This window comes from Vulpes vulpes, chromosome 10 (assembly GCF_048418805.1).
Source record: "Vulpes vulpes isolate BD-2025 chromosome 10, VulVul3, whole genome shotgun sequence".
NCBI classification, from domain to species: Eukaryota; Metazoa; Chordata; class Mammalia; order Carnivora; family Canidae; genus Vulpes; species Vulpes vulpes.
The window spans coordinates 50800725-50816717 of NC_132789.1; the positions used below are offsets into that span (position 1 = coordinate 50800725).

At 59.8% G+C, this 15993-nt stretch overlaps 1 protein-coding gene across 5 annotated transcripts in view; it reads left to right on the forward strand.

Moving 5' to 3' along the window:
• The window catches only part of TRABD2B (TraB domain containing 2B), a 207730-nt gene that overhangs the window by 181448 nt on the left and 10289 nt on the right, over window positions 1-15993 (forward strand). For 2 of the 5 annotated variants that reach the window (XR_011994812.1, XR_011994810.1), the window contains exons 5-8: window positions 9262-9352; window positions 12354-12626; window positions 12812-12892; window positions 14364-15804. Coding sequence is in view for 2 of the 5 variants with exons in the window: in XM_072724059.1 (XP_072580160.1) it covers window positions 9262-9352; window positions 12354-12626; window positions 12812-12892 (445 nt within the window). In the remaining 3 variants the exon portion in view is untranslated. The remainder of the gene's footprint in view (window positions 1-9261; window positions 9353-12353; window positions 12627-12811; window positions 12893-14363; window positions 15805-15993) is intronic. The other 3 variants (XR_011994811.1, XM_072724059.1, XM_072724060.1) reach the window with 3 other exon arrangements.

Sequence of the window (15993 nt, forward strand, 5' to 3'; positions counted from 1 at the left end):
AGATGTGTTTACTTGTCAGCTATCCCAGAATCTGGAATGGACGAAGTGATGTAGAGGTTGGCAGAGCTGGGCTGGAGATGCAAACCAGACCCGAAGGTGGACCACGTAATCACTAGGTCCCATTCACTTCAAACGCTAGAACTGATAGTTATCGTACTTTCCAGAACCCTGAAGTGCTACAATCTGAATATGGTTCTACCTTCTGACCTTCCAAAGCCCTTTGATCCTGTTGTTCTCGAGTGGGGTGGCTCTAACACCCCAGCAGCCTATCATCCGGGCTTCTCCCGTTCTAGTGTAGTTTGCTTCAGTCACCCTTAGATTCGTGGGAGGGTGTGGGAGCTAAGATCCCTCCCTGCGGGGCTGCTGCCACCTGCCCCACCAGGAACAGAGGTCCAGACGGGGAGTGGGATTCGAAGAGCCCTCAGGCGGGCTGTGTGTGCAGCAGAGAGATGTGCCCCAGCTGCCGCCGAGCACCCGCACGTCCAGCTCACCCAGCGTTAGGGGGAGCCCAGGGCCGCAGGCTCACACTCAGAAGCACGCCGGGGACCGGGACACAGGCCGATTGAGGTGAAGACCTCTGCTTGAGAGAAGGGCTAGAAGCCCAGCCTACCGACCACCGAAACATCTTTCATGTTAATAGCAGCGGCCACAGCATCCTGCCAGTGGCATCTCCTGCCTGAAGGACATCCATATGACCCTTGTGTCCTCGAGTCCTCTTAGAGGAGGCAGGATGGTATTTATTATTCCATTTGGCAGACAGGGACATCAAGGGGCAGATGGCAAGTGAGAGAAATGGAACTGGAGTGGAACGATGGTCACGTTGATAGGCCCTTCTTACTGGTGGCCAGTTCCCTCCCCCCAAAAAACATCCAGCTGCCACTTGGACCCTCTGTTCTGCTGATGGTACCCTTTTCCTCTCCTGTCTGGGCTTTCCATCACCTCCTCTCTACGCTCCCACAGCCCTGCAGGATTTCCTTATCACAGCCCTGCTTGTGCTGAGCACATTTGTCGTCCCCAGTCTAGGAAGGAAGGTAAGTCAGAGAAGGCTTCCTGGAGGAGGTGGAAACCAGTTACATTTTTTCCTGATGCTGGTCCAGCTGCCTTCTGGTTCCTCACCATGCCCATGGTCCTCAGGACAATACTCACACCCACCTCCCTCCCACCTGGCTTCTCCACTTGGTAGCCTCAGGGGCAGAGCTCACGGCTGAGCACAGAAGAGCAGCCATGTCCCACATGAGGCCTTTGAACCTTAGAAATGAGGAACCCAGCAAGCAGGCAGCCCACACCCAGCTGCCTTCTCCTCTCCCGGGGGAACGCCCATGGCCTGCCACACTCCCCACGCTGGAACATGAGGCCACAGCATCCGGAAGTGCTTCAGAATTTCCAACGGAGCTTCAAAGGGCCCTACTTCCCACCATGTTCACATCTGGCAGCTGGCACGCCTGCTCCGGGCTGTGATCCCTGGCCAGAGTCACCCTTCCTGTTTCAGCCCAGAGCAGCCAGCCAGCCAGAGGAACATCCCATCTGCTGGCTTGTCCCCCACTGGAGCCAACCCTGCCCTGTGGGTGGGGGACAGTGGAGGACGGAGGGCCATGTCCTAGGCTGCGTCTGTGAGCCAGGATTTATGGACCATCGGCCATGGGCTCGGGCACTCTTGCTAGGCCGTGAACGAAGGCCAGAGAAGAAAGTAGTCTAGATTCCAAGCATGGGCTTTGGAGCCAGACCGCCTGGGTTGGAAACCTGGTGCTTCTCCTTAGAGGAAATGGCCTGGGCAGACCAGGTACTTGGCTTCTCTGCCGTCAGGTTCCTCCTCTCGACAATGAGCCTGAGAGTCGGGGTGGCTGGCACTGGCCCCACTCAGGCCCCAGGGCAGTGCCGTCACTGGATAAATGTGAGCTCTTGGTGTCCTAAATACTTCCGAGTCCTGGCCCCTCAGAGCCCGCAGTCCCCCAAGGACGGGACTTCTGTGGCCTCTGAGGCCCCGGCAAGGTCACTACACGGAGACCCCAGAGCTGGCCTCAGCTCCAAGTGACAGTGAGGCTCAGGAGCACGTAGGCCAGCAGGGAGCTCTCCTGGGGTCCCGGGTGCTGTAAATCTAGGAAAGGAGCATCTGGATGTTGTAGAGCGGTGAGCCCTGGGCTGGGCACCACCCCCTGGGTCACAGAACCCATCACAGGCTCTGTCTCTGGGGCTCCCCCCGGTGCCTTGCCGTGACCTTGAACCACTCTGCATGGTGATCGCGTGGGTCCTGAGTAGTGTCAGGCCCCAGGAGGAAAGGCTACCGTGTCTGGCCGGTCTCAGCGTCCCCAGGGCCTGGCACGTGCCTGCCGGGTAGGAGGTCCCTAACAGTTCGCGGAGGAGCCTCTCCTGGCTCCAGCCCTCAGGGTGCAGACTGGCCCAAACCCCAGGGCTTCTGTCCTACCGATAGGGTGGGGTGCAAGGGGGAGGCCTCCTCACCTCTAACCGGTAATAATTGAAAGAGGATCTGGTCCAAAGAGAATGAAAAGGCTCAAACCCTGGGGATTTTAGAAGAACCAACAGGATTGGTGTAGAGGGATGGGCCTGGAGCGGGGAGGTGGGGGCATGCTTCTAAGAGGAAGTGCACAACTGGGGGAGGTCCCGAGTGGGCCCCCAAGCTGGGCAACCCTCAGACAGGTGTCAGAGGCCCAGAAGCAGCTCCAGCCCCAGAGGGGGAGGCTGCCTGGTGCCCAGGGAGCCCCCACCTCAGCAGCTGCCCCCATGAAATGCCCTTTAAACACACACACTCCAAGCCCTGAACGGGCTCAGGCGAGCCCCAGTTCTGCTGCCTTCCACCTAAGTGACACTGGGGAGTTCTGGCCTCGGAAGCATCGTAGTGGCGTCAAAGTGACACTAGGAATCAGTGTCCACTTCAGGCTGAGTTCTGGAGAAATGGAGGGTGGGGTTGCTTTTCTTGGTATTTGTATCCATCCTCCCGTTATTTAACAGCAGAGCTGAGCTGAAGGCTCAGGGCTCTTAGCTTCTGACGTCCTGGGTTCTGGCAGCGTCCGGAGCAGAGCAGATGGCTAAGGGGGAGAATCAGGTTCCAGCCAGATATGCCCAGCTCCCTGGAGGGTATCTGAATCTCGGATGCGTGGGCCGGACAAGCACTCCTTGACTCTCTGCCTGCGCTCCCCCAGGGACGGGGCCCTCACCCCCTTACAGAGCTGGACAGTAGCCCGGGACAGTGTTCTTTGGCCCAGCTGAGACCTGCCCCCTTAGACTCGTCCTGCCACGGTTCAGAGTTCCCTGGCTTGTCCCACTGCTCTGACCCTCACCACGGCCCACCTCCCCTTTCACTTCATATTCCAACCACCCGGAACCACACCCACACCCTCTTTTCCATCATGCCCCTGCAAGCGCTAAGTCCTCCTTCGGGAAAGACCTTCCTTTAGCCGCACAGCCCCAGCGGGCCTCCTTCCCTGCAGGGCCCTCGCCGCCCTGGAAGGGTTTGCGCGCCTGCCGCCCCCAGCCCACCCCGCTGCCATCTCCTCTGGGGCGCGGGCCAGGTGTCTCAGCTCCTGGCACAAGTCCGGGTGCAGGGGAGGCGTCCTCTCAGTCCTCACTGACCTAAAAATGCCCCCGCCCTGCCCCGGCCTGGCTGGCAAGACAGAAGGGAGGAAGCCCAGCCCTGCCAGTTTCCCAGGCGGACCTTCCTTGGGCTACCAGAAGCCACCTGGTGCCCCCAGGTGCCCCTGCACCCCCAGATCCCCCCCCCATGCAGCCTTCTCCTGTCACTTCCTCAGGAAAACAAACACCTCTGTCCCTTCACATCCGGCCAGCTAATCCTGGCAGCTAGATTAGCATTTGAAAGTTTCCCTGTGCATTAATTTCAGACAGAACATAAATATGAGCTTGGGATTCCCCTTCCAGGAGAGAACACTGGAAACCCAGCGGGCCCACTGGAGAGAAAACACGTGCGCTGGCCGAGGGGAGCCCGTGGGACTTTGGAGCCTTTGTGGGAACATCTGGTTCCCCCTCCGCCCGGCCCCCCAACACTACCTTGATGTTACCCTGTTAATTGTCGCATTCTCCTTGTTGAGCACTCACGCGCTTCTCTCTCCAATCTGGTGAAGCCTGAAAGGACACACGTTGCTGACAGTTCCCTGCCCCCCGAGTGTGAACTCAGGATCCTTGGCAGACACTAAGACTTCAGAGCAAATGTACCAGAGCGAGCAGTGACCTAGGACATTGCTGGAGAGGACTCGGAGCGTCCTGCCAGCGGTGCCACCCACGCACGGCCTTTCCACTCTCTCTGAGCTCTAGCGCCCTGGTCTGTAAACTGCGGTGCCACGAGGATGAAGTGGGATGACATGTGAGGTGTGCCGCGTACCCAGGAGATTCCCAGAGCTTGTGTTGAGGTGATCCGGTGATGGACTCCTAGAGGTGGGAAGGCCCATGAGACCAACTGAGGCACAGAGAGGTGAAGGAAACTGCCGGAGGTCACACAGCCAGGAGGCTGTTGAGCCAGGTTCTCAGTCCTGACCTCAGAATAGGGTTCTGCACTCCGCTCTCCCCTGCCTCCACGGGGAGGGTGCTGTGGCCAGCTGACGGGTAGAGGCTAGCTCCAGCCTCTGCTCTTTTGTGGGCCCGTTGCCCTGGCACACAGCTGCTTACACCTGGAAGAAGGGGAGCCTTGTCTCTGCACCAGGACATCAGGAGGCTGTGCCCACTCAGCACAGGACACCTCCCGTTTGCATAGGAATGTCCTTAGGTGGTACCCTGGCTTGTGGGGTGGGAGACAACCAGCAAACCAGTCCCACCATTTGTAAGACCAATAATCCCCCTCCTCCCGGCCTGCCCGACCCCACCCGTCCTGGGAGTCCTGGCTACACGAGGCCCTCCTCCAGGAAGCCTTCCGTGATATCCTCGGTAGACTGGTCTTTCTGCTGCTGTGCCCCAGTTTTCATTTCTGGGTTCTTTGTCTCTTCTCTCTTCTTTCTTTCTCTCTCCTTCCCTCTCTATCTCTGTCTCTTAGTATCTCTACCCTGTTTTTGTCTTTTCCTATTTCTCGCTTTGTGTTTCAGTGTCTCTCCCCTCTCTCCCTCCTGCCATCTCTGTGTCCCCCAGCCCCTCTCCCCTCCTCGCCTCTGTCTGTCTTCTCTCTGTTTCTCTGTGTCCTGGCATTCTCTTCCTCTGCCTGGCTCTCCCTGGGAGTGTCCCTCTTCTCTCTTGGGCCCTCTGTTGTCCCGTCTCCTCTACTCTCTGTCCCTGTGGCTCTGTGCGCCCTGCCCCTTGCTCTCCTCTCTCTCTGCCCTCCTCTCCCCATGCATGTAGCCTCAGCAGATGAAATGGAACATGCCTTCCTGCAGAGAGCTGGCCAGAAAACAGCCATCAGTACTGGAAAGGAGGTGCTGCGCAGTGGCCAGGAGACCCCAGGAGCCTGGGCAAGCCTGCAGGCTAAGCCCCAACACTGTGGGGCCCCTCTGGAAACTTTCCATCCCTTTCCTCCAGGCTCCAGGATGGGCGTGGTGACTTTTTCAGGATTTGTGACCTTGGAGGCAAGCCTAGACCCTGTCTGCCAGCCCCTGGGGACAGCATGCACCGGGCCCTGACTTGGGCTGGTGGGAGGCCCAAGCTCCAGGATCGGTGGAATCTGCAGGAGCATCACCAGGAGGTGGGGCGGGGGCTACAAGGGAAGTGGATCTGCGAGCACAAGCCTTCTGGGGATAGGATGAGATCACGGCAAGGATGTGGAGTAACAGGTCTTGTCACTCATTCATTCAACAAACACATTAAGCCACCGCTGTGTGCCAGACATGGGGCCAAGGATGAATCAGATGGGGCTCCTCCCTCCGAGCGGCTTGTTGGGAACATCCTGACGGGCATCTCGGGGGTAGGAAGATCATTCCCGCTGCAGAGAGAAAACAGGGAAGAGCATGTGTGCAGTGACTCAGAAGCTGATGGTGCCCTGGCCTGGTCAAGCACGGTTAGGGGGAGAAATCAGGGCCTTCGGTCACTGATTGGGCGAGGAGGAGGGGAGAGACAAGACAGGGCCCATCTGACTTGGATAACTGAGCCAGTTGAGACACATGCTAGGAGGGGAGGGTGAGCTGGATTCTGTAGGCTCTGGAGGATGTCAGGTGGAGACGTCCAATGGGCTGCCCGACAAAAGGTCTGGGCCGGGGCAGTAGCTCCAGAGTGGTCCGTGCTGTATGGTAATTGAAGCCACATGGATAGACAGTTTGTCCACAGCCTGTGAGGGAGCAGAAGGCTACGGACAGGGTTCTGGGGGCCCCACATTCACAGGGCAGAAGGAGGAACCCACCAAGAAGGGGCCTCGGGCCAGTGAGAGGGCTATGAAGAGAAGCGGGACAGCACGGGGTCGTGGGGGCCTGTGCAGGAGGGGGGCCGGGCGGGGACATGGGCTCAGGCCGTCCTGGGGCATGGGCTGCAGGGGAGGGCACCCCCCAGTCAGGCAGGAGCCCCATCTGCCCCGACGGCCTCTCCCTGCCCACAGGCAAGGCAGTGAAGGTGGGTGAAGACCAGGACAGCTGGGGCCTGAGAAAACCCTTCTGATCCCTTCCAACTTCTCGAAGCATCTCAAGTCTTCTGTTCGGGGTCCTGAGCTGCACAGTAAGAGCCCGGAGCTGCTGAGGCTTGATGGGTGCCAAGGGGCCCCCGGATGGCTGTCCGGCAACGCTGGGACCCAGTTGGAGCTCTGGCGGCTGGGCCCTTCCACACAGCGCCTCCAGAGCATCGGGAACCTTCCTTGCAGAGTAGTCACACAGCCTCAGCAAACAGTCACTGCGGCTTGTGCGCTGCCCCCTCCATCCCCCCGGGGGCTCCTGAGATCTGCAGGCAGATGCCGCCGCCTGTGCAGGGTCTCCAGGGAGGCAGGGAAGGAACTGCCTTGGCTGCCAGGACTGAGTTCCAAGAACGGCCAGCAGGGCGCTCGTGCCACCTGTGTGCCTGGGTCCCCCCAGCTAGTCACACTCTGGGCAGGGCTCTGCGGTCCCTCCTGGCCAAAGACTGGCTTAGCTCATCACCTGAGTGCACACTGGGCTTTTCCAAAGGACAGCCACTCCCCCTGCCTTGTTAGGCCCCTACGGCCCTCCAAAGGGATGGATGCCCGTGTGACACTCAGGAAAACTGGGGCTGGGGGCAGGGAAGCCACTCGCTCAGCAGGCTCACAGCCATGGCAGGAGCTTGGGCCTCTATCCCCACCAGGACCCGGTGGAGGCCGGAGCCCTGGGAGGGCATGGGTGTCTCCTGCAGTCAGCTTCCCAAATGAGCCTCGCTTATCCCCTAGCCCTCCCCCTGCTGCTCCCCTGTCACAACACCACCCACCCTGTACCCAACTCTCATTGTCACCGGGCTGATTCTCACCCCACCCTTCAGCTATCACTGCCTCCTCCAGGAAGTCTTCCCTGACTTGAGGTTGTGTTTCCCTTGGCAACGTCCTTACTTAGCCCAGATCAAGACCTTGATTCTGAGACTGAGTGCCTGGAACCTGCCCATCGCTTCACCACTGGCTCGCGCAGGATGTGCACTTGTTCGGCCTCTGTCAGATGACTGAACTGAATAGGTACAGAAAGGGAGAAAGGGAAGCAGGGCGGAGAGTACATCTTCGTAGGGGTCTTTGGAGTCAAACAAAAGCCATGGATCCCTTCCTGTACACAGAGACATGGAGAGCATTTGAGCCTCATGGGCTTGCCAGGTGGGCCCTGGACTAGAACCCGGGTCTCTCATTCCCAGGCCCACGGCCTTCCGCAGCGATCCCCAGGTGGAGTCGGGCCGTGGCCAGGCAGCGTAAGGGAGCCCAAGCCAGCCCAGAGGTGTGCAGGGGGCCCGGGGTGCTGCAGGCCCTGCCCTCGGACCCCGGGCTCCCCCTGCCTCCCAGCCTCACCCCCGCCCAGGCTGGAACCTCTGGTTCCCACACAGCTTGTCCACCCTCTGTTCTCCTCAGACCTCCCTGGGGCTGTCAGCGTGCTGACCTTGCAGCCCCCCCACCTGTCACCACCTGTCATAGGCGATTAGAGTAATGGGATGGGATTTTCCCCCAGGTTCTGGGATGGATGGGGCACCGAGAGGAACGGCCGTCTGAGCAAGGGGGGGTCGCAGGGTGGCAGGCTGCTAGGAGGCCACTAGCGGCCCCTGCCACTCTGCCTGCAGCCTATAGGTGGGGAGACTGAGGCCTAGCGAGGAGGAGGGGCTTGCCGGGCTGAGGCCCCCCAGCAGGTCCCGCCTCCAGGGACTCCTCCTGCCCAGAGCCCGGGAGGGTCTCCGCTGTGTTCCCAGACTTCAGGCCTGCGTCCTGCTGAAGGACGGTGATTTCTGGGATCGTCTGGGGCTGTGCATCTCTGCAGTCTGAGCCACCAGCACAGGGCGGCCACAGAGCAAGTGCATCATAAACATGTGTTGAATGAATGATTGATGGCTCGGGGTGAGATGAAGAACGGCCCCCCAGCAGGGGCCACCCCTGTCTGTGCAGCTCCGGCTTCACATCTCCTCTGGGTCACTGCTGCTGTCTGCGGGACCCTGCGGCCGGCGCAACCATGCACTGCTCTCTTTCCCCGGAATCGTACAGCTCACGGATCTTCCGGGCCACCCAGGGGCCTGGGTTGTTATGTGTGGTCCATCCACATTGGATAGAAGGTGAACAAATGAATCCACGAAGGCCCAGGTCCAGCCGGCGTGTACAGGGTAGTGGTCTCTGCCTTGTGGGGCCTGGTGGGGAGACAGACGTGGACACCGGAACCCAGCCCCGTGCTAAGGAAGGGAGCCTCGAGCTGTGGCGAGATGAGCCACGGAGCTCTTGGGGGCTGGAGGGCTTCTTGGAGGAGGTTTTCCCAGAGCTGGGCCAATGACCCCTGTTGGCTGTTTCTTTTTGTTGTTTGTTTGTCTTAATTCGCTTCATTTTTCTGGTATAAAAGTGCGTGTGGCCCAGCTGGAGAGACTGTGCTGCGGGTCATCACAGTCTGGGGCTGGGTCAGCCTAATGGTACAAGCCGCAGTGATGCCACCTGAAACACTTGTGAACCTTTGCCACAGGCCAGCTGCCGTCCCCGCGGTCCTCCAGCCCCACAGGCTGCCACTACCATCATTCCCACTTCACAGAGGGGAAGGGGACGCACAAACCGGGGCCAGGGGAGGGACAATGGGTAGGCAGCAGAGCCTACGCAGGGAGCAGCAGGATGGCTTCCAGATACATTGTACCACCTTCGGTATGGGTCACCGAGGCTGTCCCCAGCCACTGGTGGCTTGGCATGTGGCTGAGCCCTCTCTGTCTCTTGTGTTCCAGGTCATTTTCTGGGAAACAACACAGTCATCGACGTCCTTCGGCAGGCAGGGCTGGAGGTGGAGCACACACCTGCGGGGCAGACCATCCACAGGTAAGCAGCTGGGCAGCTGGGGCCACGGGCCTGGCTCACCTGCTGCCACCATCCACGAACCACACCTGACCCCGTGCTGCATGGCTGGGCTGCATCCTGTCTTCCTGCTCAGGCCTGCAGGGCGCGTTATGAAGAAGCCCTGTAGGGACCGGCTTTGCCCAGGCGGCCGGGAGTGGAGGGGCTGGGCTGGAGGTGAGGGGCCCAGGAAGGAAGCTGCCCTGCGTTCTTGGTTGGGGGTTGGGGCCGTGGGAATGGGAGGGTCATCAGATTCTGAGAGATGCTCAGGATGTAGAACCTGGTGAGCGGGTGGGGTGGGAGGGCTCTGCAGAACACCTGGGGTGCTGCCCAGTGCCCAGAGAACGGGGGAGGGAGGGATGCCCAGCCCCTCCCATACCTGGTCCTCACCTTTCTCTGACCACACCTCCTGGCTGGGCCCTCCTACCCTGCTTTCCCACCAGGGCACACCTACTCCTCTTAGCCATCAGTCATCTGAGGGGTTCCCGTCCCCACCCTGGGCTGGGGCCCTACACTGAGGGCAGGGCCCAGCTGGGTCCACAGTGCCAGGGCAGGCATGACAGGGTGTCAGCACATGCTGGGCAGCTCCGGGAGCGGGGGTAATGGCAGGGTCCTCGAATGTGGGGGTTCCATGCAGCCCGCGCTCCAACCGTAAGGCAAGAATCTCTTTCACTAGCCCACAGAGGTGACCACAGTGTAGTTTCAGCCATTGTCTCTGACATTACATGAGCCAGAGTCAGAAAGAAGCTTGAACAATCACAGCGAATATTCACTGATGGTTCACCGTACTCCAGGCTCTAAGCATTTTTAGCTAGTTAGATCCTCACAACAGCTCCATGAGGTGGGAACTATGAGTGTCCCCATCTGAAAATTGATGAACTTGAGGCCCAGAGAGGTAAAGTCACTTGCAGAAGGACACACAGCTCACGTATATGGCGGTCTGGCCCTAGAGCCTCCTTAAGCCCTAACCAGTCCCCGCCCCCTCTCTGGGGATGTGCGTGCTCAGGAACGACTGAGGCTTTGCTCCTTGCTCTGCAGAGATGAGGCTTGCCCCCCATGCCTGCCAGGAGCTTGGAGCCTCTGGTCTCCTAGCCCTGGGCCATTGCTCTCCGCTGTCTCTGGCGCTTCTAGAGGAACTTAAATCTCCCTCACATTGGACTCCTTCCTCTTCTGAGTCAACCTGATGAGACCATTCTTCCTGAATATTTGAGTGCAGCACAAAGCAGTCTGCCCTGGGCCAGAACAGGGGTGTGTTGGAGGAGTGAGGGACCCAAGGCAGCATCAGGGACAAGGGCATTCCTCATGCTCCCCTTCACGGCCCCAAGGACTTCATCTCGAAGCCCATTGTGTCTGTCCAGGCCAGGCGGGGTGGGCAGACGGGCAGGTGAGGCTGCCTGGGCTCCTATTCATCTGAGAGGAAGGCCGCCCCCCTGCCCGGCCCTGCTCTGAGAGCTCTCAGCCTGAGCCTCCAGCACACGCTGAAATCCTGCGGGTGGGGCCAGGGGCAGGGATGCTGAGGAGGCCCCAACAATAAAAGCCATCATCGGCCACAGGTGCTTCCTGGATCCATCTTTTTGTCTGCCTGTTTTGAATTATCTCCCTAGCAGCTGCAACATCTCCTGGACCCTGGGAATCTGGGGTTGCTGTGGGGGCTGGGGACGGGCAGGCTCAGCTGATGGCCTTCCCTCCTTCAAGGAGAGAGAAGCCCCTCACCCCATGTGCACACGGGAGTGGAGGACGAGGAGGACTGGCTGCATGCCGCCTCGGGTGCCACCGCACCTGTATGGTTCCCCGCACCACGTCCAGCCTTCCTCGGGGTCTCATGTCCTCCAGGGAAAGTGTGTCCGGGCCACAGAGAGGAAAGAAGAAGAGGGACAGGAGCAGAGGATGTCCCCAGGCCAGGAGACCTGTGTACATGACACTGTATGGAATGTGAATTGCACAAACACACACCTAATCAGTGCTCCCGTGCCCACCCAGCCAAGTCCCTTTACTTGCAGGCCGACGTTAAAGAAATGCTCACTATGTGCCAGGCACTGTGTTAAGACCTCGTGTCCTTCATCCTCGTGACAAGCTTATGAAGTAGGTGGTGGTATGACTACTGCCGGCGTCGAGCTCCCTGTTGCTCAGGGCGACCATGGCACCTGCCCTGGGCCATGCAGCCTGCAAGCTGCGGAGCCAGGATGCGAACCCACGTCCATCTACCTCCCCCCGGAGCTCTCACGGGCTTCATGCTGCCGGGCCTCCCCAGAAAGGTGTTCAGGAAGTTGATGTTAAACGCACGGATGGGTGGTGGTTGGATGAATGATACACGCGACCACATCCATACTTAATGATATTGAATGAGTGATGTAAGTTCCTAAAACATTTCAGCTGCTGACTGTTCTCGGGTCACTGTGGCAAGGGCTTTGCATGTAGTAACTCAGGAAATGCTCCTGATGCCCCCCGGAAGTGCAGGCTGTGGCATCCCCATTTTGCAGAGCAGGAGGGAGGCACACACAGTTAGGTCACTTGCCCCAAGTTGCTCAGCCAGTGTGTGGGATGAAAGACCCTGACGGAGGTCAGATATGTCCCCCCAGAGACCTGCCTGTGGCTCGCTCCCTCCCCTCCCAGAGTCTGGGCACGAATGTCACCCGGTAGTGACCAGACCCCCCCTGCCTGGCACCCTGTACCCCCACACTCCCTCTCCTGCTTCTCCTGCCCTCCGCAGGGGCTCTCAGCATCTGCCACCCTCACTGTCCATCTTCCACTTCAGAGGACAGGAACCTGGTTTGGTTACTGCTTTTGCCCAATTGCTAGAAGAGTGCCCGGCGCCTGGAGTCCCTCAGTGGGAGGACTCAGAGCTCCATCTCTCGACACTCGACTTGATTTTCCTGGGGCTCCCGGCACCCTCTCCTGCGGCGACAGCCTTCCCACCGGGTGGCTTCCGTGTCGCACGTGAGTGCCCAGCCCACAGTGCACCTCACGTGCTCTTGTTCCTCCCCAGCCCCGCCACCCGGAGCCCTGCACCCCCACCCGAGGGGACCTCGGCCAGCCCGGCCCCAGCCACCCCCGCCGCCGCCGCCATCCCCACCGTGCCGTCGACGACCCCCACTGTCCCGCCCGAGGAGGAGGACCCGGCCCTGTCCCCACACCTCCTGCTCCCTGACAGCCTCAGCCAGCTGGAGGAGTTTGGGCGGCAGAAGAAGTGGCACAAGCGGCAGAACAAGCAGCAGCGGCCGCGGCAGTTCAATGACCTGTGGGTCCGCCTCGAGGACAGGTGAGCGGGTGCAGCGGGCCTGTCGGGGCTGGAGGCCTCTCCCAGCCGCCCCCCGCCGGGCCCGGGCCCCCTGCCCTCCGCGGGCCCAGCTCCAGGGGAAGTGGGCCAACCAGGTACTTGAGCAGAAACTTCCAGCATAGCTTGACCGCACCCCTTCACAAAGGCCCCTCCCGTTCCTCCTGCAGGGTTTGCAGAGCATGCTCGCATCTGATTTTTCATTTTTGTTCTCAAAATGAAAGCAAGTACGTTTTTTTCCATTTCGAAAGGTAAGAGAATAGAAAGTTCACTCAGGTGCACTGGACAAAAGTCTGCTTTGCCTTTAGCTTCCCCGGATGCACCTGGGGGCAAAGCAGGCTGTGTCTGCCCCCCCCCCCCCCGGGGCCAGAAGGTGGCACTAGGAGAGCACAGAGCAGGCTGGCTACATCGGAAGGGTGTGGGCTCCCTGACTCCAGAGGTCTGAGTGGCTGACACCCGGGCAGGGAGGGTGCAGAAAGAAGGCCGGTGATGACCTTCATGCTTGGGCCTCACCTCGGCAGCACGTGGGGGATCTACGGTGAGCGATGTTGAGAGTGGGCATGTGCAGAGATCATCCTACTGTGCCAATACCTGTCTGTCCCCTTCCTATGTGCACCTGCCACCCCTTGTGCCACCCTCTCAACCTGTCTGTCACCAAAGCTCCTGCTGTAACCAAGATGCCATCTCCCAGCTTCTGCCGGCAGGGCCATCAGTACAAAACAGTCTCCCTCAATTCCACTTCGGGGTAGGAATCCCCGTGCTTAGTGAACAGTGTCACCAGAACAGCCAGGGTGTCCCAGGGAGTGACCTCGTGTCCCAGCAGTAGGCCCGTGGAAACTCGGAGTCAGAACCCTGAATATTATCATCTGGGTTTTCGTCAGCATCCCCAGAAAGAATCATCTGGGATACTTGTAAACGAGCGGCCAGGCCCCACTGCAGACCTCGTAAATGTGACCCTGCCCTGCACTGGCCTGGGAAGCCGTGTGTTGAGTCCGCCCTTGGGTTGAATGTGCACTAGAGAGTCGTCTCAGCGGCTTTGGGAGATGTGAAGCCAGTTCTGCGTTTACGGGCTTGGGGGGGTGGGGGTATCTGTCCAGGGTCACTCAAGCCACCAGGGGCTGCCTCCTGCCCCATGGATTTCACGGTCCTCCTATGGCCAGGTCTCTGAGTCAATGACAAAAAGCTGACATAGTGCAGTCCACTCTCCTAAGGTTTGGGATGTGTGCTATTCTAAAAAGACTTCCAGCAAATAAGAGTGGAGCCCATTGCTCCTTTGGGCTTTGGTTTCAAAGCATCTGCCTTGGGTTCCCGGGAAATGGACTTCTGTGGAGCCCAGGCCAGCCTGGCCGGCCCAAGGCAGAGGCACCGCCGTAGCTACCTGAGCTGTGACATATTTGGGTCCCATGCCCAGCACAGGCCACCCCCTCCAAGCCGGGAGCAGAGGCATGCAGTCACGTCAGAGAGCCACTTCAGTGTTGGGGAGGGCCTGCGGGCTGCGGGGGGAGCGGTGCCCGTGGAGGCGCTGGCAGCCCGTGAAGAGCCCCAGGAGGGTCACTCAGGACTCTCGTCAACCTGATGGGACAACCGTGGGCCTCAGCCAGCGGTGGGCCCGGCCCATGAGGTCACGGGAGGCTGGCTGTGGACTCCAGGAGCGAACTCCCAGCCCTAACCACTTCTGAAAGATAAATTTTGTCAAACAACTCCAAGCAGTTTCCTTTTCAGAACACATAGCTCTGAAACAGAGCCTGGCTTCAGGAGAAGAAAATAGCTTTTCTTTGGCAAGAGGGAGCTCTTTCTCCAACCTAACAGGTAAATTGTGGTTGGATGGCTTTCTTCCATCTGGTTGGGTTGGAGAAGGAAGCTTCCACGGATGGGCACCCTGTCTGAGTTCTCGATGCTCCTCAGGGAAGCAGGCCCTGAGCTCCTCGAGAGGCCTAGGGAGGGCACAGCTTCTGTCATTCTGGAGGGACTCACCTGCCCCCCTGGGGTTTCCCAAGTTTCGGTTCTCTGAGAGGGAGCAGAGGAGAGCTCTCCGAGGAGCAACCCAAGGCCCATTTGTGGCCACTCTAGCCTTGGAGCCATGATTCCATTCCAAGTTTTCTCGTTTCCTTGCCCCCAAATCCTGCCGCAGCCATCCATCACCTCTCCAGCTTTTCCCTCTGCTGAGGGTGGGCACGAGAGCACATGGCTGAGCCCCCGCTCTGTGCCAGGCACCGCAGCAGGCTCTTACGGCCCTCATGCCCCAGGGCCTGTCAATAGTCTCAGAAGTAAGCTTTGTTTGACAAACAAGGAAACTGAGGCCCAACAAGGTCAGGTAACTTGTCCAAGACCACACAGCAAGTGAGCTCTGGAGTCAGAGCCCCCACCCAGGTCTGACTAATGCTGAGGGTCACAGTTACCCGTGGCCACACAGATGCCCCTCCCGCCCCTGCCTCCAAGGGTCCCCTGCATCCTCACTGGCTGTGCCCCTTCTCTCTCTCCTACACCCCACAGCCCCCAGCCAGTGCTCCTGTCTTAGCACAGTTCCTCACTTGTGTTCCAAGGCCTGGAGGCCCTGGGCACCAGATCTGGGTTGGGCTTCTCTGGCCGCCAGGGGCCTCGCTGAGGGTTTGCTGACCACATGCATGAGTGAGACAAGGCAGGAGAGAACCTGGGTGGAGGCCACAAGCGCCTGGCCAGGACACCGCCTGGAACAAGCCAACCTCCCTTTGCCCCTCGTTACCCAAGACAGAAACACAGAGGAAGCTTAGAGAAGCAGCAGCCCGTTGGCAGGGTGATTTATGAGGACCCGTGGAAAGGGCCAAGCGTGTGTCCTCAGACGGCTGTGTAGCAACAGCACAGAGCTCTCAGGGAGCCCCACATCTGAGGGCCAGTCAGGGGACGGCAGGACAGGGCTCCTTCCCAGGTCACGAGACGTGAGACTTATGACCATCCTCTGTCTCTCTTTTTGTGCAGTTAGGGCCTTGACCGGTCTCTGAAGGTCACGCCAGCCCTGCTGCTCTCTCAGAGCACAGCTGGGGTGTGTGTGCATGTGATGGGGGCAGAGGGCTGGAGAGACGGGGGAGCAGCGTGCTGGGCCAGCAGGACAGAAACAGTCTCGAGGAGGCAGGTGCAGGAAGAGAGCTCCTTCCGAGGGCTGGGCGTGGCCGGCAGCAAGGCACAGGTTGGCGGCAGTCTGGACAGACCCTGGGCCTTGTGGGTGCTCCGTGCAGGGGTGGGGGGCGGCACATACACAGTATGTCATTGTCCTCTGGGCCTCCCATTCCCCGAGGTTTGAGCAGATGTCCGGGGCCCCCTCGAAGGGGAAGAAACACCGCGTTCCACCCCCTGGGCCCCCGCGTGGGCTCTGCAC